Raw genomic sequence first — 21764 nt, 5'->3', positions numbered from 1 at the left:
ATTAAAGCCTAATACATATAGAGTGCCTAAAAATGAATTACAATTCAATAAAATTCAATGATGTTAGTGTTGTCGACTTTAGAAAATTTTGAGTAAAATCCCGTATGCGTTGAGGGCGCGTTTTATGTGTTAGCTTTTAAAGACAAACGAGCAGCACAAACGCATTTATTACGTCAATAATTAGATATTGAGGAATTGAACTACCCGTATGCTTAAAATTAATATTTTTTAAAACTGACAAGTGAGATGTGCACTTGAATAGGGCAGTGTAAAAGAGGCATATTCTCGTGACTTACTGACGACGTTCTTCTTTTCTTAATACCATGCATTCAAAAGTGCAAAAACAACGTACTGCAGCGATAGAAATATACATATACACCTTAAGGTGCGATGTTCGAATTGTCAATATTACGTAACGATCTTTCAACAATCTTTAACGACATTTTATTAAAATGACCCTGAAAATTCACAGCAACATTGCTCTACGCTCAGCGTAATAAATGATACTAATCATCGCCCAATTCTAGGCACAAACAAACATAGGTGAATGGAACAAACGTTTGTTAAACAATATCGATTTAAAGAACTCAAGGTTAAACATCTTTCAATCTCTGTAACTTCTACTACAGAATTCAATCTGAAGTATTCAAACAATTCGTGTGCATTGGTATTCGGCGCATTACATAATTGTAACCTGATGCAAATTTTAGTTACATAGAATCCAGGTGCCGCAGGCTGTTGCACTCGCACTATGCGTTGACCGAAGGCATATGTATGTATTCAACGCAGTGTGCAATCAGATGCATTGCTCAGGTTGGCCTGCAGCGTAAGCCGGCACCCGTACAAATCGTATTTATACCCACACGAACATACTGCTCCGAATTCTCGCTCGGTAATGAACGTGTGTGAATACGTCACATAAAACGAACTGTACGCGTGTAGCAACGTTCTACATACATCGCTTACTCGTTACGTGTTAGTTCCGTCTTTCGGACTCTGGAACCGAAATAGTAGCACAGTTGAGGCAGTCAAGGCAGGGTTCGCGTCGACGCGCGTCTTTGCTCAGATACTTAACTTTTTTGCTCACATAAGATAGAATATGTAAATGTAAAATATCTATATTTATCTGTAAACGATTATTGGAAATATCGTCGGAATTATCTAGTCGTAAATAACCGCAAATTCGCGTCTTTACAATTGACCACGGTGTCCAGCTAAAGTACAGACCGGAGAACATTCATCTCGCAGTTTCTAACAACTGTACTCAATACTAATTATATGTATGTGATAACCTAACGATCGCGACCTGCTGCGGCCGAAGCATTTTTCCTCTTCCGCTTCCCCGCTTATTTTCTTGTTCTTCATGTATCTATCTGTTTATATTTATCTATCTCTCTCGTTACTTTTTTCTCCACGTGACTATCCGATAATTAAATAGCTGTACTGATAGTCAGTTCGTTTTAGGAAGAGGAATGTATAATATGGGAATACAAATTGCACAGTCAATATCAGCCATTCGTCGCGTTTGGAGTTGTTAACACTTCAGACCCGTGTGCTCGATCAGCTATCCTGAACCTCATTTGCAAGCCGAAGGCTCGCGGGACCAATCCTTGACCTTGATATTTTCATTTTGTTGATTCCTCGTGATGCGTGTTACGCACACCGAAACGTAACGTACTTGCATGTGTGTGTTTTTATTCTTTCTATCCGCTTGTTCTGTGCTATTTTGTTTTTAATTAACAATAATTTGTTGTATATGTACGTTCATAACGATACGTATCATATATATCGCTCTCACAGTAGTGTTGAGGTTTTACATAAATACGGTTGTAGGATTAAAGGAGAAGAAAAAAAAGTAATCAAACGAGTGTAATCATATTCTTTGAACAAAATAGTTTTACAAAACTACCCTTCGCTAACTAACAATACAGCATATTCTTCGAAAATCCCTTACAAAGTTACTACTGCGCCGGTCTGGATGATATTAACACGCTGAAACTCCGTTTCTGTAGGTATTGAAAAGAGAAGAGAATAGAAAGGAGTGGAGAGGAGTGAAGACAAGAGAGACAGCAAGAACTGCACCGTAAGAAGTTACGTAAAATTGCATCCATCGCCGAGGTGAGAAGCGAGTCATTTGTCACGATGTCAAGCCCTCGTCTGCTGAACGCCGTTATCGTTAAGTGGTCAAAAACAAGTGGGAATGGAAACGGAGGGTGTTGGCCGGCCGGTTCAGTCGGCGCGCGTATTCGCTCCGCGTCTGTCATTAGTCGTCGCGCCATGGCAAGCGGTGGTGTTTCCAATTCTCAAGGCGATCAAAAAGTACTAACAATAAACAATGTCAATCCGAACCTCAAACGGATGGAATATGCCGTTCGGGGACCTCTCCTCATACGTGCTCTTGAAATCGAAAAGGAACTCGAAAAGGTGAGGCTATATAACCATCGATACGTACGCATATGTCATTATTCTACTTCCACGCACATCCACACTCGTATTCGATTCCCATTCCATCGTTTTCTCTAAGTCTCGATATTCAACCAACGTAGCGGGAATTTCGCCATTCGCGTTGTACAATTGTACAAATCGTCAATGCCGCGAATTCTTTCCACGCATCTGATATTTCCATCCGTCTGTCTACGTATACCTATTACATCTATTTTTTATCCATGGATTTATCGGCCTCAGGCGTTCGTCCACGACTGTGACGTCTGAGGCAAAAATATACTTTATGCAGTATACATGCCTAGACTTCGTCGTATTATGTATGCGAAATATAATTGTTTTGCAACCTTTTTCAAAGTTTTGTCTGCTTCTGGCTGATTATGTAGTAATTGCTGTATGTACATAGTACAGATCAAGTTACATGCGATTTTTTATCTTTCCTGTAATGGATACTCTGATCACATGGCATTGTGACTAGAGAGCACAGTCCAATACGGTAAACAAATATACTGCTTGCTGCTCGTAACATGATGCATCAGCACAATTTTTTACCTACTCTTGTTACAAGTTCACCTGACAGATATGATTGGTTTATCGGACAGCATATGTATAGATTATTATCCACTTGAAATCTTAGCTCAAAGTTCGATTAAAGAATTGACAGAGTTGTACAATGCATCTGAAAAGAAAAAAAAGCCCCGGAATCTTATTTTCATGGATCAAATAGCCCTTTTGTATTGTAAAATGTCAAAACAATATCCTACATAATACGGAATTCCTGGTAAATATGTCCAAGATTACAAGCTACTCACCTCGCATCATCGATCCGAAAGATAGTGTTAATTGTAAGTTGTACAATTTGAAAGCTAAGAAAGATATATAATTGAAATTTCATTCATGCGATAACTATCCCAGATCCCACGTATCAACACAATTAATTAATGTCTAGCGAACATATTCGTAAAACCCGTAAAGTACGCACACTTCATATTTATTTAGCACCATGTGAGAAACTTCATTGCCGAAATATCTAATAATTGATAATTTACCCAGGGCGTCAAGAAGCCATTTACCGAGGTGATCAAAGCCAATATTGGAGATGCCCACGCCATGGGACAGAAGCCTATTACGTTTCTTCGGCAAGTTTTGGCTCTAACCGTCACCCCTGAACTTCTAAACGACCCGAAATACCCTGAAGATGCTAAAAGCCGAGCTAGAGCTCTCTTGGAGGGCTGCAAAGGTTATAGTGTTGGATCCTACTCTGATTCTGCTGGTATTGAAATCATTCGAAAACATTGTGCTCAGTACATCCAGGAGCGCGATGGAATACCAAGCGATTATCAGAATATTATTTTATCTGGAGGTGCCTCTGATGGTATTAAGGTATGAAGCTTTAGTTTTTTAATTGACACATTTATCTTGAAATTTTTCACTGCGAAAAGTGAACTTATTTTATTTGATCGCTGATTTATTATATTCATAAATGATACCATAAACATGAATTTTTGATTGCCGTAAAATTGTTATTGATGTACATGCGAATTGCAACATCATGGAAACGAACGCCAAGCATAAAAAGTCCGTCAAAAAATCATCACGTTCAAAACGAGGACAAAATGTATTGGTTGAATAACATGTCCGTCAGCTTATGAATTGATTATAAAATCTGTGAATTATAGTAGATTAATTTTGGTTGATACGGAATTAAATGAGTTGATGAAAAATAATTTTCAATACATTAAACTTGCATCTATTTCCATCTTGATTGGAAACTATATTTGACCCCAATTTTACAAATATGTAGAATACAAATATGTAGAAGTCCTGATTGTGTTGTTGAGGTTGAATAATGCTAATTATTAATACGAATTTGTTACAGTCTATTTTGAAGCTATTTATTGAAAAAATTTATGGAAAGCCGTCTGGAGTGATGGTCCCAATACCCCAATACCCACTGTATTCAGCTGCGCTAGCAGAGTTTGGTCTGGCACAAATTGGATATTATTTGAACGAGGGAAACAAGTGGTCATTGGATCCAAGCGAATTGGAAAGGGCAATAAACGAGGCTAAGGTTACTTGCACTCCCCGTGTCTTAGTTGTTATCAACCCTGGAAATCCAACAGGACAAGTATTAGCGAGAAAAAACATCGAGGACATCATTCGATTCGCCCATAAGCACAATCTCTATCTAATGGCAGATGAAGTCTACCAAGACAATGTCTATGATAAAGACAGTGCTTTCCATTCATTCAAAAAAGTCCTAGTTGAAATGGGAGAGCCCTACTCGAAAATGGAACTTGCATCTTTCATGTCCACATCTAAAGGTTAAAAATTTGTTAGTTAATTACATCATTATATGAATTCGATGTTTGAGATAGAAATTTTCACATGAAATCATTTATAAAATAGACTGCATAGTTCTTAATTTTTAAACTCACATTTTAGCATGATTTTTGATGAGAGTCAACATAATCGCAATTTGTACATTACAGACACTACCTAGATTTTCAGTTGTAATCTTCGTTTCAATACTTAAGCAGTTCACAAGCATTTCAAAAACGAAGTTTATTTTTTTATCATTGACATATAGCTCTCGACGTTTAATAGTTTATAATACGTATTTTTCTTGTCTTTGAAAATTTTTGACGAAGCGTGAGTAAAATTGATGAAGTATATGTTACAGTTTAACTAACAATATATTATTTTAGGCTACATGGGCGAGTGTGGTCTTCGAGGAGGATATTCAGAAATTCTGAATATGGATCCAGAAGTGAAAGCGATCCTGCTTAAATCAATCTCTGCAATGTTATGTCCAACGATTCTGGGACAAGTCACGATGGATGTGGTGGTCAATCCACCGCGACCAAACGAACCATCGTACAAACAGTTTCAGGAAGAGAAAGCTAACGTTCTCAAATCTCTTGCTGAAAGGTCACGCATGGTAGTTGATACCATAAATAGTATCAAGGGATTCAAGGTGCGTAATTATATGCAGTATGCGTCGTAATAGTTGCTTGACGCACTTTGACAGAAACTGTTTAATTCCTAAAAGATAATGAAAGCATGGGTTTAATTTATAAACTTTTTTTCAAGGCAAATCCGGCAATGGGTGCGATGTATGTCTTTCCCCAATTCACACTGCCTGAAAAAGCGATCCATGCAGCAAAAGCCGAGGGAAAAGCGCCGGATGTATTTTATGCATTTAAGTTATTGGAAGCTACCGGGATTTGCGTTATTGCTGGATCTGGTTTTGGGCAGAAACCCGGAACATATCATTTTCGAACGACCATTTTACCCCAAAAGGATAAAATTAAGACTATGCTTGCTAGTCTAAAAGAATTCCACGAAAAATTCCTTGAAGAGTATAGCTAAATGAAACCTGACGCTGTAAAAGCTAGACTATTTACTAAGTGATAATTTATTATAATATTTTATATACATTTATATACACATGTATATAAAGTTGTAAATACGGTCAAACAAGTGTGCTGGTCAAAGATAAGTAAAAGCTATTATTGATAAGTGATCATTGCGAAAAATAAATTTAAATACATCGCGTAATTTTAGTTGAATTAATAAAGCAGCCACAATTTCAGCAATAGCAAAAATGAAACTACTATTTTCATTACTTCAATAAATATTCTACACAGGATTATCAGGGAAACGAAGAATGTAATCGTGTGGTTTCCACTAATACTTTTTTACATTTGGCACATGCCCAATATTAATTTTTCACTACACGTATATCAAGCTACAAATTTTGAATATTTACACATTTTTTTAGGTCTATAAATAACTATATATATAAACAAATTATAAATTGTATATCAGATGTTACTTCACGTATATCACAGAATTTACAATTTGTAAGAAAGCCTTTCTATTTCTTCGATAAAGAACATCACATCACTCTCCGTCACACCAGAGTTTTGCAGTACAAGCCTGAAAAAGTTTGGATGTTCTCTCAGAGGCTGGTAAGTTATGAGCATTGATCCCTTGCGTACCATCTTTTCCTTAATAAGAGGAGCGATTTTTTGCAGCGCCAAAGTTAACTCTTCGCCTTTGAGGTGCCGCTTGGACGGAGGAACATACCAGAAACAGACATTGGTGCATTCCGGCTCAACGAGCAGCTTCCATCCGTCCCTTCCTCTTATGGTATCAGCAAAGTATTCGGAGAGCTGAAAGACTCTGTCAATGTGTGACTCGAGACCATCGGATCCCTTGGCTTTCCACATAAACCAGAACTTGAAGACGTCTGCTCTCCTTCCGCACTGAATGTGTTTGTCTCCAGAATCATACGAAGTGTCATAAAATTTATCTTTCTGGAACAGATATGTAGCATTTGCGCTGTGCGCCGCCTGCAGAAGGTTTTCGTGACGTGTCAAAAGTGTTGAGCACTGCTGCGGAGCTGCTAGCAGCTTGTGAGGATTCCAAGTGACTGAATCTGCTAATTCAATACCGTCCAGAAGGTGGCTGTACTTTGCGGAGACCAACGCACCACCACCCCAAGCAGCATCGACGTGCAACCATATTTTATACTTTCTGCAAATATCTGCAATTCCCCTAAGCGGATCGAACGCTCCAATCACTGTTGTTCCCGCAGTCGCAGAGACCATCAATGGGACTCCACATTCCGCAACGGCCCTTTGAATTTGAGCTTCTAGATCATCGAGCATCATTTTTCCGCGGGAATCAACGCGCACGCTGTAAACATTACTGGTTCCGATTCCCAGGTAGGCACAGAGCTTTTTTATCGAGTAGTGAGCGTCTTCGGAAGTGAAAACCACCAGTCTCGGACCTTGGCTCAGGCCGGTTTCTTTCAGCTGTGGAAACTGATGATGCCTCGCAATGTTCACCGCGTATCCGTTCGCCATTGAACCCCCAGGGCAGAATATTCCGTCACCTTTGCCGTCTGGCCATCCCACGATCTTTCGCATTTCTTTTAACACAACTTCTTCCATTACAGAGAATACTGGGGACACTTCGAAAGTGTAGACGGAAGGATTCAGCGCGTCTGTCAACCATTGGGCAGCCAGTCCGTATGGATCGATGGACGAGTATAGTTGATTTATGAAACGAGGATGTCCTGTCTTCACGCTGTAACGAATCACGCTCTTCGCTAAGGACAGCAGATCCTCGTGCGTCAAGCCCTTGTCTTCCGGGTTCAGATTTATTGCGGACAAGAGGTCTATTGGTGCCGTCCATTCGACTACCCGATTTTTCCTAGATGTTCCCTGGAAGAAGAGCATTAAAGAATTCGATTATGCCGTCATTTATATAACAGATTTTTTTTAACGTACACAAAAGACATCGAAATCGCGAAAAAATATTTTCTAACATTTAAAGTATAAACTAAGATATTTGTGCGACTGTGATTTCGTAGTCTGCAGAGAAAGTCGATACATTATATACTTTACGCTTACTATGCAGATACACACTATATAATGAATTCAATTTCAACATCGTTGATATGGTCCAGTATTACATCCTTAGACGTTACTCTGCACCGAGGTATTAATTAGGTTTGCATGCAAATGAAGCGTAATATGATATAATTTGGCAAACAACGAGTATCCTATGAATATGTGAAATAGACAGAGGAGCAGAACAACATGATATCTCAGGATCCGGTTTAAAATCATCGTATCTCAAGTTAACATTTTGTTCGCCACTGCTGGGTACATGATTCTTGAGGGAATAAAGATGCACTTCAATTTATTTTGCAAAAAATCATCTTTGATGCAAACATGTGTTGCTAAACCACTTGATGCATTTTCAATCAAGGCTTGATGTAGCACTGAAAGTATAATCCATCAGTAAATTTACTAAAATAATTTTTTGTTTTTCAACGAAGTATTGTATTTTTCGTAACAATATCACTTTACATAAAAAAAAAATGATTGCTTCGTTACCTATGCAAAATACGAGACCATGAGATCATTCTTGATAAAATGAGTTTACCAGATTAACAAGTACTAATCATACAGGATGTCAGAGAAAGTAGCAAAAAAAAAAATTTGCTTTCACAACAAATTGGAGAAACACTAATTTTAGAAATACTGAGATGGCACTGTCATTCAGTGTATCTAATCACAGACGACTGCAAAAAAAATGATGCAGTACAATGCAAAGTATTCACTGATCTGGATAATTCTTCTGCAGTTATGCAGAAAATTTGACGGAGAATTTTCCAAGAAGACTTTGATCTATCTTAGAAATACGGATCTTTCTTCACGCAACTGCTAATGTATGAACTAATAATCAGTAACTTCCGTTTTCACGTTTCACTTCCGTGATTCCAAAATAAGAAAATAAAGGCACTAACTCACCTCGAATACGGCCTTCTCGATGACGATGTCCATGAAATCGCGGAGGAACTGTTCGTGGTTTTCTTTAATCGGAAGACTGCGCCAAGTTGCTTGATTCAAACTTGAGGAAGATTCGTTGTGCCTCGGGAAATTTTTCGATTCACCATCGTCGTCGTCATCATTGCGGATTGATACCGAACGAAATTGACCCTGCAACACATCGACGGGCAAACTAGTGGCGTCTCCGTTCTTCGGATTCAGAGGCGGCCAGTCGTTAGAATCCTGCTTCTGATCCCAGGACTGGTCGAAGGTCCCCTCGGTGGCTGGCATGGTTTATCGCTCGGTGACGTTCGGCCGAGGAGTTGGTGAACCGTGTGTCGCTAGAAACGGTTCCACCCACCTTTATAAGCCAACGGAGAATCCGCCAAGGACGTAGTGAGAATGCGAGCAGGGGAACTCCGGTGTCGATATTCAATGCTTGCCGTTTTCCTTCTTTCCGTTAGGTTTTCTTTTCACCATCCGCTTTCGTCATTTATCTGCCTGATTCCCCGGTGTCTGCGGGTTTCCACGCATTGCCTGAAAAAATGCCCACAGCCTTCATTGGGAGTCGTGCTCTTTCTTTTACTTGTCACTTTACCCTTTATTACCAGTTACGTGCGTCATCGAGCTATATTATATTAATGTATACTGCATTTCTCCAAACCAGAAACGCGATAACACCATTTCCAATCTTGCATACAGGGAAAGTCCGTCGGTGCGGTTGTTCCAAGAAAATTACTACGTTCAAGTAACTAATAAGGCAACACCTGCAATACTCTGCGTACGCGTGTCTTTGCTTTACCGCAAAATCTATAATTATTTTGAAGATTACGCGAATATGAGGGATTCGGTCGAATCTTCCACAGTGTCCTCCGATCTTTAGTCCTTCTGAAACGTTGAGTTTTGAATTCTTTGCGTTTCATTGCCACATACAGTGTCAGTTTTAAGACAACTGGCGCCCCGGGCCAAGATTGTATGACGTCCTTTTCCAAGAGGACAAATTAGCAGCTTTCTGCATCATTCACTCGAGCGGATATAAATTAATGAACCTGATTGAGAATTTTTAAGACTTTCCTTCAGCTTTACCGTGAGTCAACGACTAGAACGTAGAGTTTTTGCAACTCCTTTTTTTCCATTTTTTTCATACTTATAATTCACCGGTATTTTATTTTGCTAGAATCAGGCATACATTTTCAAATACTACAATTGCCGAATGATAGAAGCGATCAAAATCAGCTACTAAACAGTGGCACAGCAATGTATTATGTCGATGAACCGTGACATACTTAAAACGGCTACTAAAATTCTATTACGTGTGAAAACTCTAGAATTTCAATTACTAAATAATGGATGTTAAATATTTCGTACGTTTGGCATATAAATATCATCATGGTCATAAAAAAAAATGATCAAATATTCTAACACCGAATGTGATATGAAAGTACTTGGTTGAAGTATTAAAAAATCTTTTTTTAAATCTGAAACAGATAAATAATTTGCATAATCTTCTTTTTTGTCAACAAGCTCAGAAGTAGCCATGCTATCAGTGCATAATTGATCTGCTAAAAATAATACTAAGTCAACAACCCTGGTCAACCAATTTTTTTTTCCTAAGTTTACGTTTAAATAAATAAATTTTGATTCTATACATCGAATAATAACCAAAATCTTAATTTATTACTTATAAAGTTTGCTTTTGTGTTTTTTACATCGATAAAATAAAAATTCTCAAACAGAAGTGATTTAAATGCCAAAGTGAAGTTTGTTTAATTGTTGCTTACAATAAATGTTTGAGAAATAAGGTATTTTTTCTGAAAATCCGAAAAGTTCTTCTGGTTCATACAAAAGCAAACTTTATCTAATAAAACTCTTTTTTCTTTCATTAGTTACGTGGAAAAAACCAAAATTGGACATCGAGAACCCAGACTCGAATTTGGTGTTTGATACGTGTAATGCTAGACGTACACAATGTAATAGGGTTTACAGTAGACGTAGTTATTGATACCGCATCGTTAAACGTGCACTGCTTTCCTCTGCAAAATTGTGAAAATCTTAAATTACATTGACGGAATGATTCGCGTACAATAAGATTCAAAACGATTGTCTGCTCTTCGGTAACAAAGCCGTAGATATGACTTAAATGATTTTAACTGGTTTTCGTACATTAAATAATTAAATAACTGACCAATAAGTAACAAGAATATCAATATATACGCATTTATTTTCAATAAGAAGGCCTTTGAAGATATTTCCCGCGTGATTCGCACTTTCAATATTAAAATTTCTAATCAAAGGTTAATTTCAGCTACCAACTACAAGCTATCAATTCAGGATTTACTTATTAAATGAATGCAAACTATGCTGTGAGATTGATGACACTGGTTTGTCAGCTGCTGTAATTAGCAGCTTAGTTCATAAATTAAACAGGATAACTGTCATTACAACTTTCCCGATCCTGAGTATACGGTCCGAACGAGATTTCAAAATAGCAGAATAAATCAAAGGTTCGTTTGTAACTTAATTTTAGGATTCAACGTGGTATAATAATATAAAACGGTACATACAACTGTGAAACCCAAACGAGCAGCAGAAATCGGTGAATCTGCTGCACGACCCGTTATATACAAAACGGCCGCATTTATATATAGCAATTAGTTGTTAGTTATACCAATCAGCTGACGAATAAAATTGCAGCCTGCAGAAACATTTACAATTGAAAAACAGTTTATAAATGAACCTGGACGCAACCTTGCAAGGTATAAAATTTAAAAATGGCACTTACTTTATCATTTCCACTCAATATAAGCATAAACATATACTGTGCAGTTCTTCCTCGGTACTCTTTTTACTTTTTATCATCTATGGTGATATGAGAAATGTAACGGCTTCGGTCAAAAGTGAATTATTCTAATTTCAATGAATAATTGCGTTTTCGAACCTCAAGTATCCGAAATACAAGTGTTTAGAAAAATTACGGTCTAACTATTTTTACGATTTGCTGTCTGTCCCGACGAAAGCGGCAAACTCCGGCGATGATCTCGTAAATGGCTTGATGAAAAAATTTGAAATTTACACGACTTTAAAACCAAATGATGGACGTTAAAAATTGCCACGTTCCGTTTTCTTTGACCGTATGCTTTTGTCGAAAAAATTTCATAAAACTCGATAGACTTGGACACAGTTCGTACGACATTTATAGCAAAAATTTCTTACTAATTGCTATAAAACGAACAAAACAAATTCAATGAGAAAGAATTTCACGAAAAATGAAGGAACCAGTTTATACTTGTAAACAACGGGTCATTTATCTTACAGATTCGAATTTCCAGAAATTCGACCAAGAAGATGTGGCTGCAATAACGGTGAGTGACGAAAGTGGCAAGGCAGCGCAATCAAATTGGCATTAAAAAGCAAATTGCTCAGTTCATGATGCTTAACTAAAACGGAATCAGGAGAAGGGAACCTTCGTTCTGCAATAAACTTACTATATCCACTCGCGTGAATACGAAGCCGATAATAATTCACTGCAGGACGTTGCGTAGGGAATATACTGACTGGCAATGCGCTAAATATTTCACGATCACATTTACGCGACCTGCAGTCAGCGAATTCCATGCAACGTCAAAGATAATCTTATGCATCTCAATTATACTCAAGTGATAGAATCGCTGAATTAGCTACATCTGTTTTGTCTCGACCCTTATATTTTATTTTTTCAACGGCTTTTGTTATCTAATCGGGATGAGGAAGAACCTTGTCTAAAAACAAAACCAATAAAATGTATTATAATTTTTTAAATTTTACTCTTCTTTTATACAGTAAATACGTTACACGTATAGTTTGGTGAGAATATAAGATTATTTTACACGGTCAACGTATAGTTTATTCCCACGCATTTTCAAACCTAAAGGTAGTTGCTTTAAATTCCAATAATCATTAGAATCTCGTTGTAGCCACATTTTGAAGAAGTGGACTTTTTCTTTTGTTTCCCATAAGTAGCTATGGTGTTGATTTGCATACTGGCGTATAGTAATATTGTACGTAACACACCGTATAAGAAAATAAAATCGAGAATGGTGGCGACGGATATACCTTACATTAATTTTGACATATTCTAGGCCACCATCCTCGTTTTATTCGCAAAAATAATTGTACAGTACCCTTTAAACAATAAAGCTAAAATGCTCCCTCTGGTCTTCACCGTTTTCCGTCGCCACTATTATGTATACCATCGGTCATTTATGACTCGAAAGTTATATTCCTTATGAAACTAATTCTCAGCATTTGTTTTTATAATTTTAGTAGTGAAATGGAATCGTCAAAATGTTCCGATTAAGAATATGCAAACGCAAATGCGATATCTACATTTAGTAAATATTTATTTAAAAATAAAGACAGCAAAGCGCGAAAGATTTCCTTGGCAGGAGCGTAACTTTTAAAGTGCCGCCGAGTTATTAATAACCCAGGTGTAGACCAGAGGGTTAGTAATGCCAGTAAACACAGGGTGTGCACTAGACTGCCTCAAAAAATACTTTATTTTTGTTTTTCGATCTCCCACTTCATGAAATCATAGTTTTTAACATAACATTGAACCTCGTGAAAGGAAATTGCCGTGCGATTTTTTTAAGCGGTGCCGCATCGACATTTTTTGTTCGCTATTTAATTAACACGTAAGAAATCCAGTTCTGACGGTTGAAGGGAGATAATAATTGTTCTATACAACAGACGGAACTCTGTAAGATAGCATTTGATAATTTATATGTTTTCTTCGAATCGGCGTATCGTAAAAATTTTTCCTGATTGGTTTTTGGCTACGTCAGAGCAAGACGATTGGTCTTGAAGAGGCCAATCGGTGCAATGCTGACAAGATAGTTAGTTGCAAGAATACAAATTTGAATTCTAAGAATGATACTTTGCGAACTGCTCGTCTCGTTTTCTCTCACGTTCGTTAAGTTTGGTCGGTGAGAGTTCGCGAGCCTGAGTTGAAATTGAAGATATGAAATTAAGAAATGAAAATGATACATGAACGATTGTCGGTGCGAGACCATTGCGCATCAAGATGGTAACTAAATCTAAATCTATATGGTTCTTAAAAGCTATGGTATGAGTGTGTGTGCTCTCTTATGATAGTTGCACGTCGGTCGGTTACGATACAGAGAGGGTGCAGCCATAATTATCGGCTCTGGCGTAATAACCGCTCTCATTTAAGACCTTGATTACTATTGGTCAAGAGTTGGTCAGGGTTTTAAATTATCAGGCGCGTTGACGCTGATCGTTCAATATATATGTGTGTGTGTGCGTGTGTGTGTTTGTAATTTAAGAGCTTAAATTTGAACAGGTGTATTTTTATATCTAAATGGCACTTTTGAACATGTTTGCGAGAGAAATTTTTTTTCTCACTTACACACCCCAATGTAATATATGTACAAAATGTATATCTTGACCGATCAGCGTCAACGCACCTGATAATTTAAAACCCTGACCAACACTTGACCAATAGTAAACAAGGTCCTAAATGAGAGCAGTCATTGTAATATCGAAGCCCGGAAATGAATTGAAATTGCGAGGCCTGTTGCTGGAGCAGTTTTATTTAATTACACATTATCCATCAATGTTATATGCGTTGCGTATTTGATGACGGTAATACATGCATTGCTTTGCCTGCATGTACACTAAAAGTGTACTGCCTCAAAAAAAAAACCTTGATTTTTTTTCGGTCTCTCACTTCATGAAACCTCTTAATATTAAGGTCGTTAAATAATTTTTGACCTTAAATAACTCTTGCAGGAGTACATTTATCATAAAATGACAAAAGACCATTTTTCTAGAGCGTTCAATTTTTGAACAAAATATGTTTGCGAATCCCCTGTAGGACGGATTTTTAACTAGTTATAAAAATCAGAAGGAGGAAAGACCATTTTTACCGTGTTATTCATATGAAAAATAGAAAAGTGCGACGCGCAACCTCTTAATGTTAATATTAAGAGCTTAAATTTTTACAGGCGTATTTTTATACTTGAACGAAACTTTTGAATCCGTTTCCAAGAAATTTTTTTTTTTTTTCTTTCACATCCCAATATATATATATAAAAAATACGCATACAACCGTAAAATTTATCCAACATTTTCAGTCTTATGTGACTTATTTCATAACAGACGGAAATATAATTTATATTGTGCACAGTATATCATTAAACAAAAAAAAATACATACGTATATAGTATATGTCTGGTGAAGAGGTAAATTTTTTCAAATATTTTTGAAAGTTAGCAGTTTTTCACAATAAACTATGAATAGGATAACGGTGAACGAGCGTGTTGATTTTAATGAGCCCTCATTTGCATTGTCGGCTGCATGGGCAGCTCTGTTTTTATGATATGAGTGAATTGTGATTAACGCTAAAATAACTAGAGGGCAATGAATCGAAACATAACGCAGCAGGAAATTTCCACTCGCATTATACTATCGAATATAGACGGCGTATACATACCGCGAACTGACTATATCGATTGCTACACGCGTACCTACAACTACTACATTATTAAATACATAAAACTCTGCAAAAGGTTTTAATTAACCGCATTGTTTCAAACTACGGCAGATATTACTGACGCCTTGAAGGACATGGAAATTGCACTTACATACAATACACGTCACGAACAATCCAATTAGATGAATAATGTATTTGCAATAAAGTTGGTAAGCTAAGGAATGGAGTGAATTGGAAATAGCGTTAAACTCAATCTGTGAGATTATCGCTGGTGTCCGGGATGTAAATGACATGCCAAACTAAAATGTAGTGTTACAGAAATATTTGTGCAAATGTTGAATTTGTCACGATATGTTAAAATTTGTGTTACAAAATACTTGAGGATCTCACTTGACTTGATACGTTAAAAAAGATGAATTGAGAGGAAACTTTCGGGAGTTTGAAAGGAAAGAAAATTTGCCGTCATTGCAATAATGATACGAGGAATTAGTTTATTAACCAATTTGAGACTCTCACAAAAATTCCAAATCAACACATGAGATTTTGGTACATTTATGTAAAAAAAATTTAACGTCAACTTGCAGTGAAACCGTATTACTCAAAAAGATGACAGGTTCTGTACCTCTGTTCTGTTATACGTATAACGATAAGTCAACAATGATTATATACTTGGAGAAAATATTGCATGAATAGCCAATTGGCCGTATGTTGCTACTGCGTCTGTTACTATTGTTTCTGTACATTTGATGTTGTGATTATTATAGATAGAAGTTATTCAAGTAATCTTGGGGTCACTAAAAAATTTAAGTTAGCGATCGCGCTCCGAACAATTATTTTATATATTCACGCCTCCTTTACGCTTCGTTTTTTTCTCGCACTACTCCATGGATTACGATTATACATCTCGCACGTGTATAATATATATCTTAATTCATATCACCTTGGCGAAATCTCCTGTGTGCGAATCAGCAATTCTCTAAATCCCTTATCTCTTCCAAGGTCCCTGAAACCTAAGAATTCGTTACTTTCGGATCTACACCATTTACAGAGGTCATATCGGATCTCCGCATTCCACTGATCAAACCGATATTAATTAGAAGGAAAGACGAAAGGAAACAAGTACGAACTTTTAACACGTTTTTAATCAACATCCGTCAACCCAATGGTACACTTACTTCCTCATTCTAGTTTTTTGTCGTTAATTTGAAATATGACCGTGTTATTGAGACATTTGAAAAAAGAAACGCGAACAATGAAATTATGCATTTTCAACGTTAATCTCCCAATTATAAGAAGACTCTACAATAAAACCCAAGTTTTCAAATCAAACGCTAATGTAATTATCGCTTTTTCCTCTTTTCGTCGCTTACCTAGCTCGGCATTTTTCGGGATCGTGTGTGATCCATAAATTCTATGAAGCAATACAGATACGAGCACATACCAACGAATTTCGCTACAAGGTGAATTCTCATTGTCAGTTATTAGGCTCCTCGTTGCATCGTGACTAAATCATTTTGATCGCCATTTTACGCTTTGGATAGCCAACATATCGTATATCTACATACACTATTTATTTGTCTTTGATGACTTACGATCAGTATGCATGCTATACATATAACATATTCGTTATCATTTAATGTTATGCAACTTACGAACTAAGCAAATGATTTTCATATTTGAATATTCGTATATACAACTATAACAGATACCGCATTGACAAGAAACTCTATATTATTCTCCCATCGAGTGGCAGCGGCCATCACCATTTACTCATATGAATTAGTTAGGAATTGAATCAATCAAAAATATATATCTATAATACGCATATTTAAAATATTTTTTTTCTTTTATTTCACAATCATTCTCGCGAGTTCCAAGTTTATTGCAATTATGATATTACTGTCTTAATGATTGCTACTATTAAGGATCGTTAAAGTAAAGGTGGAAATAAGAAGTTCATTCTTCAGACAATATTAGTAAATACTGTGATGTTATTTATGAAGACTCATATACATGTATGTTATATTATATTTTTTCTTAATTATATGTAAAAATACGTGGGAAATTATGAGGTCACTTATCCCGGATAGTGTAGTAATTGGGACAACAGTTAGAACATGGTTAAACTACACTGTGTCGCTGAGGAGTCGGATAATTGAGAGTACCTATTTTTCTAAATCAACTGCGGTAAAGCATTGCATTTTATAATTAAATATAACTCTCTTGATAGGGTATAATTTTTACCACCACACAGTGTTGGTTTCAAATGTCTGACCCCAATGCTGATATCAAAAAGTAGGGATGCTGCTTTTATTTCGTGTAGTGTTAAATCGTTTTTTTCAGAAGATTTCGCTTCATACATAATTACGATTAAATCTTCGACCTTCTCTAGCGACGAGCGCGTTCATTTGACCGTGACCGAAATATCCCGCGAGCCAGAAACAAGGCAGCGAATTCTTTATTTTGAATCGTATAGATTTCTCCAGTTATTCTGTACAGTAACCTTGGGCGGAGGGCAAAAGTTTGAAAATAAAGTATTAAAAAAAAAAAAAGTTAAAAACTCGCGTCATACAAATTGTAGACGTTGTTATATTCTTGAATTCAATCGCGGTTCAATCAACTGCATTTATAATACACACATACTTATATTGGTTTTTCATTTCATCACTTGTTAAAAATGATCGTGGCAACTTCGGATCATTAATTTTACGTGCACATACACTTTCAAACCGGGCGAGTTAGCTGTGCGAGCTAATTACTCGCTGCAACGACAACATGTCTATATCTCTCGATTATAACGTATAAATTGTAGTATATTCTAGATGCGTTATAGGATTGATCAGCGAACTCGAGTGATGTTATCTATGTATAATATATAAGTAATTTACGAGTCTTGTGATAAATTTTATACATTTTAAGGCACATGGAATTTTGTTTCTATACATATCTATGGATTTGCACAATCATATATAACTATTCTCCATTTTTCTGGCCGTTACCGCCGTATTCTCAACCGAAGTAAGCGCCACAATTTGAACATCTCCGATTTTTCAAAGCCAGACAAAACAATATTCCAAGTGGAAAGAAAAATATCGCACAGAAGAGGCCCAGACACGTATAATCATCCTCCAGCATGCCCACCTGTAATTAAATTTGAATCAATTCGTTTTAATTAGCTATCTTACTTTTTTTGTCTATTTGATTTTTTGCCACGATTTTGCATCTCAATCTAACACGAGGCTAGGCCTAGGCCAACCTTCCGATTTTCGATACAACTTCTGACGTATTGCTGGATCGAATAAAATACTCGCCAATCTTTTTTTGGCCTTTAACTAATGCGGCTATGCAATGGTGTGAAGTAAGAGTTGTTTTCCGGAGGCATCTCGAAGTAATTAGAATGTAGATTAGTTCGTTAATTTGATTGCATAACCAGATTACATCTGAAAGGTAAAACTAGTTTAAATTCTCGAGACTTAAACTTTTACCAAATATACGTGGAGCGCATCATACGAGTGAATTTCACGAACGAAGCTTCTAAGAACGGGTGAATCACAGTTCATTAATGTGGTCTAAAGCATAATTTTACCATCGGCTACGTCCTAAAAATTGAGAATTTATAACTCTTTCTTATTCGTCATTTTTGCGAAGTGGCTTGTCGGGAACGAAAAAAAAGAAGTTTTACAGAACCCAAAATAAATTGGTCTTTGAGTCGACACTAATACGGAAAATATAAGTCAAGATTTGTATAAGAATGTTATTCACGGTTTCTATTTTGCTTATTTTCTTATTGGTTTGTGCCAATAGACATTTTAATGCTTATGTCATTCTACGATGGCTGCACTTTATAAATGCAGTCTTTGAAAGTAGGTGAGAAACGATTTCATGTTATATTATATTTAGTGATTTAAAAACATCAAGCTTCTCAATGAAGTTATTGAGTTGGTTGGAAGTATGATTTTGAAAATACGTATAGAGAGAAGATATTTTTGCTCCGAAACAGATTTTTTTAAAAGTCCAATTTTTCAGTTTAGCAATTGCTCTCGTTTTAACCATTACGGATATAGTTATTACGGCAATTAACAACGGTTCAGCATTGAATTAACCTATGCACACACGGGATACCAAACAGAAATCGGTAAATTGTAAGTAGAAACTCGCGGAATAGGAATCAGTAAATAAGGCTACAAAAAAGAAGTCCAAATTCTTTCTCTCTCTACCATGTATCCAGAATAGCTCACGTAATTGATGGATTTCATCTTTGACAGGCTGCATGATACATACAAAATTTTTTTTTTTGATTCTGAAAAAATTCAAGCTACCCGAGTGTGAAGCTATGCAACATTTTACCCTCTTGACATTTTCTGATGACAGCTTTTTTTCTAAAACATGTCTTTTTTAGCTAAAAATGCAATACTGGGGCGCAAAAATTCGAACGAGTATTTTAAAAAACGAAAATGTAGGTTTTGATATCCTTTTTAAGTTTAGCATAGAAAAAACTGAGGAAATTTTTCTCCTTAAGATGCGGACATAATTTCCGGCGGCTAAAAATAGTCGAAAAACGGCCGTATTCACAAATATGCACTGGTGCTAAAAAGAGTTGTAGAGAATTTTCTAATAAAGCAAAACGATGGTAAATTTGTCTTCTTTAAAGCACTGTTTGTAACGTCTGATTCTCTTTATTTTTAAGTCCGCTATCTAATATTTAGTGCAGCAAAAAATTTCGACTGGTGTACCCAAACTTTTGGCTGGCAGTGTATATCGTATTTTTGCACATATATAATAACCAATTTATAAATAAATCAGAATATGACGTTGCACATTGATAAATCGTAACAGATTCCTTATCATAAGTGAAAAGAATTTTTAGTAAATTTTTGAATTCAGATGTAAAATCTAATTTTTTACCCAATGTCTTCAGGCCGAAAATCTTTCAAAAAATTAAAGCCAAGGAAGGACTCATTTTTGTTTTTCGAGAATATTTAGATTTTTTACAACACCTATTTGGAAAGTTCGATTTTCGAAGCTCGTGGAGCCTGCATAAAATTCCCCATTTCCGAACAATGCGGTAAAACGAAGTTGGCGCATGAGTAAAACTGGAATGCTCAAACTTACACACTAAGTGATTTCTTTGGCGCATGCGCATTTTCAAATAATTCAATTTCACGCACTGTGTCATTGAGCGTAAGTCATCTAACCCTAATTTAACTCGCTGACAGTGGCACCTTCGTTACTTCTCAAATGAAACTTTCCTTCGCAGATTCCTTGGAAGAAATAGCGTGTCACACAGACGGATAGACGATATCTGACTCGTGTTTTATAGCGCTCGCCTTTGCGGCACACGCTGCAAACTTCATACTCATCGGAAATCGTCCACTTTTCGCACTTGTAATACAGTAGTAGCAAAATACTACTTTGTTTTGTTTTGTTTTGTTTTGCCAATAATAACGTAACATTGATATCTCACTCATAACGAACAATGCACGCGTGAATACGAAATATGATTATTGGCTTACTCTGCAGGCAGGGCAGGCGCCGACGAGGATTATTTCGGGGACAATCACAGTCGTTGTGGTCGCAGGTTCAGTTGCTCCGTAGGATGGCAAGTAGGAACCCTGGATAGGTGTTCCATTTCGCGGATAATACCCCGGAGGTGGCTGCCACGAACCAGCTACATGCGAAAATGAAGAGAAACATGCTTGGGATTAAAAATGAAATGAAGTAAAGAATAATGTCCGATTTGTCAGATGATCTGCAGTTATCATATGCGATGACTGTCACTCTCATGCATGGGACGCGGTGAAGTGAAAAATACCGCTTGAATTCAAAATAACATTGGCATTGATTCCAACGCTTGCCAATCGTCGTAAAGATGATGAGTGAATTTTTTATGCGTTTCAATAAAGATTCAATGTCAATTGTTATAATATACCTACCTTGCGGCGGATTCGTCGAAATGATCGGAGGTTCAGTTGCAGAGTAGGGTGGAGGCCTATCATTTCCTGGTTTTAAGGGTTGTTTTTCCATGGCTATATCTCTGATGTGTTGTTAAAACCGCGGTCACCGATGAGAACAGTAATCTAATGAATCACGGCGAAGTGTAGATCTGTCAAAAGCTAATTATGCAGTCGGCACATAGACGTATAACAGAGAGAATTATGAGGTATTATACATCGGTGACAGCTCGTCGAATTGCGCAACAATTAGCACGAATATCCTTATAACTTGCTGGAATATTATTCGTAGCGCGAATAGAATTATACAGATGAATTCCACGTTACGTTATCATACTACAGCCACTGATGAACAACATTGGGAGATACTCCAACTTTTGCGATAACGAATACTCATTTCAACACTTGCGATTTGTTATTTTATTGCTTCATTATGCTCCCAATCTCTGCTCTCTTACAACAACGACATAGTACCATCTATACCTGGAATGCTCAATCAATGATTAAATTTCGATTCATAGGTACAATAAATAC

General features: G+C 36.7%; 3 protein-coding genes and 1 long non-coding RNA gene across 6 annotated transcripts; 2 read left to right on the top strand and 2 right to left on the bottom strand.

Annotated features, from left to right (window-relative positions):
* Positions 1 to 1035: 1035 nt before the first annotated feature.
* Positions 1036 to 6003, top strand: LOC107227427 (alanine aminotransferase 2). 3 transcript variants are annotated; one of them, XM_046734884.1, is made up of 7 exons: positions 1036 to 1280; positions 1465 to 1669; positions 2013 to 2424; positions 3496 to 3825; positions 4322 to 4766; positions 5151 to 5419; positions 5536 to 6003. In XM_046734884.1, exons 3-7 carry the CDS (start codon positions 2143 to 2145, stop codon positions 5812 to 5814), a joined length of 1605 nt encoding a protein of 534 aa, XP_046590840.1. In that variant the 5' UTR covers positions 1036 to 1280; positions 1465 to 1669; positions 2013 to 2142; the 3' UTR covers positions 5815 to 6003. The 3 variants fall into 3 exon arrangements, with proteins under 3 accessions (XP_046590840.1, XP_015524055.1, XP_046590839.1); XM_015668569.2 differs by having other exon boundaries at positions 1465 to 1684; XM_046734883.1 differs by lacking the exon at positions 1465 to 1669.
* Positions 5705 to 9308, bottom strand: LOC107227436 (cysteine sulfinic acid decarboxylase). The gene is made up of 2 exons (XM_015668579.2): positions 8772 to 9308; positions 5705 to 7676 (listed from the first exon to the last, which is right to left on the bottom strand). The coding sequence occupies exons 1-2, from the start codon at positions 9078 to 9080 to the stop codon at positions 6300 to 6302; spliced, it is 1686 nt and encodes a 561-aa protein (XP_015524065.1). The 5' UTR covers positions 9081 to 9308; the 3' UTR covers positions 5705 to 6299.
* Positions 7036 to 8160, top strand: LOC124293577. The gene is made up of 2 exons (XR_006903443.1): positions 7036 to 7175; positions 7409 to 8160. It is a non-coding gene; the product is annotated as an uncharacterized LOC124293577 (long non-coding RNA).
* Positions 9309 to 17252: 7944 nt separating the features above from the next.
* On the bottom strand, positions 17253 to 21714 carry LOC107227437 (brain protein I3). The gene is made up of 3 exons (XM_015668580.2): positions 21213 to 21714; positions 20793 to 20947; positions 17253 to 18420 (listed from the first exon to the last, which is right to left on the bottom strand). Exons 1-3 carry the CDS (start codon positions 21301 to 21303, stop codon positions 18289 to 18291), a joined length of 378 nt encoding a protein of 125 aa, XP_015524066.1. The 5' UTR covers positions 21304 to 21714; the 3' UTR covers positions 17253 to 18288.
* Positions 21715 to 21764: the final 50 nt, after the last annotated feature.

This window comes from Neodiprion lecontei, chromosome 3, assembly GCF_021901455.1.
Source record: "Neodiprion lecontei isolate iyNeoLeco1 chromosome 3, iyNeoLeco1.1, whole genome shotgun sequence".
In the NCBI taxonomy this organism is placed as follows: domain Eukaryota; kingdom Metazoa; phylum Arthropoda; class Insecta; order Hymenoptera; family Diprionidae; genus Neodiprion; species Neodiprion lecontei.
This window is presented reverse-complemented; position numbering and strand designations above follow the sequence as displayed.

Coding starts and splice junctions, on each gene's coding strand:
- LOC107227427 (XM_046734883.1), top strand. CDS start 2,143: ATGTCAAGCCCTCGTCTGCTGAACGCCGTTATCGTTAAGTGGTCAAAA. Junction 2,425..3,495: donor TCGAAAAGGAACTCGAAAAG/GTGAGGCTATAT, acceptor TAATTTACCCAG/GGCGTCAAGAAGCCATTTAC. Junction 3,826..4,321: donor GTGCCTCTGATGGTATTAAG/GTATGAAGCTTT, acceptor AATTTGTTACAG/TCTATTTTGAAGCTATTTAT.
- LOC107227436 (XM_015668579.2), bottom strand. CDS start 9,080: ATGCCAGCCACCGAGGGGACCTTCGACCAGTCCTGGGATCAGAAGCAG. Junction 7,677..8,771: donor TCGAGAAGGCCGTATTCGAG/GTGAGTTAGTGC, acceptor CTCTTCTTCCAG/GGAACATCTAGGAAAAATCG.
- LOC107227437 (XM_015668580.2), bottom strand. CDS start 21,303: ATGGAAAAACAACCCTTAAAACCAGGAAATGATAGGCCTCCACCCTAC. Junction 20,948..21,212: donor TTCGACGAATCCGCCGCAAG/GTAGGTATATTA, acceptor TTTCGCATGTAG/CTGGTTCGTGGCAGCCACCT. Junction 18,421..20,792: donor GCGCCTGCCCTGCCTGCAGA/GTAAGCCAATAA, acceptor ATTTAATTACAG/GTGGGCATGCTGGAGGATGA.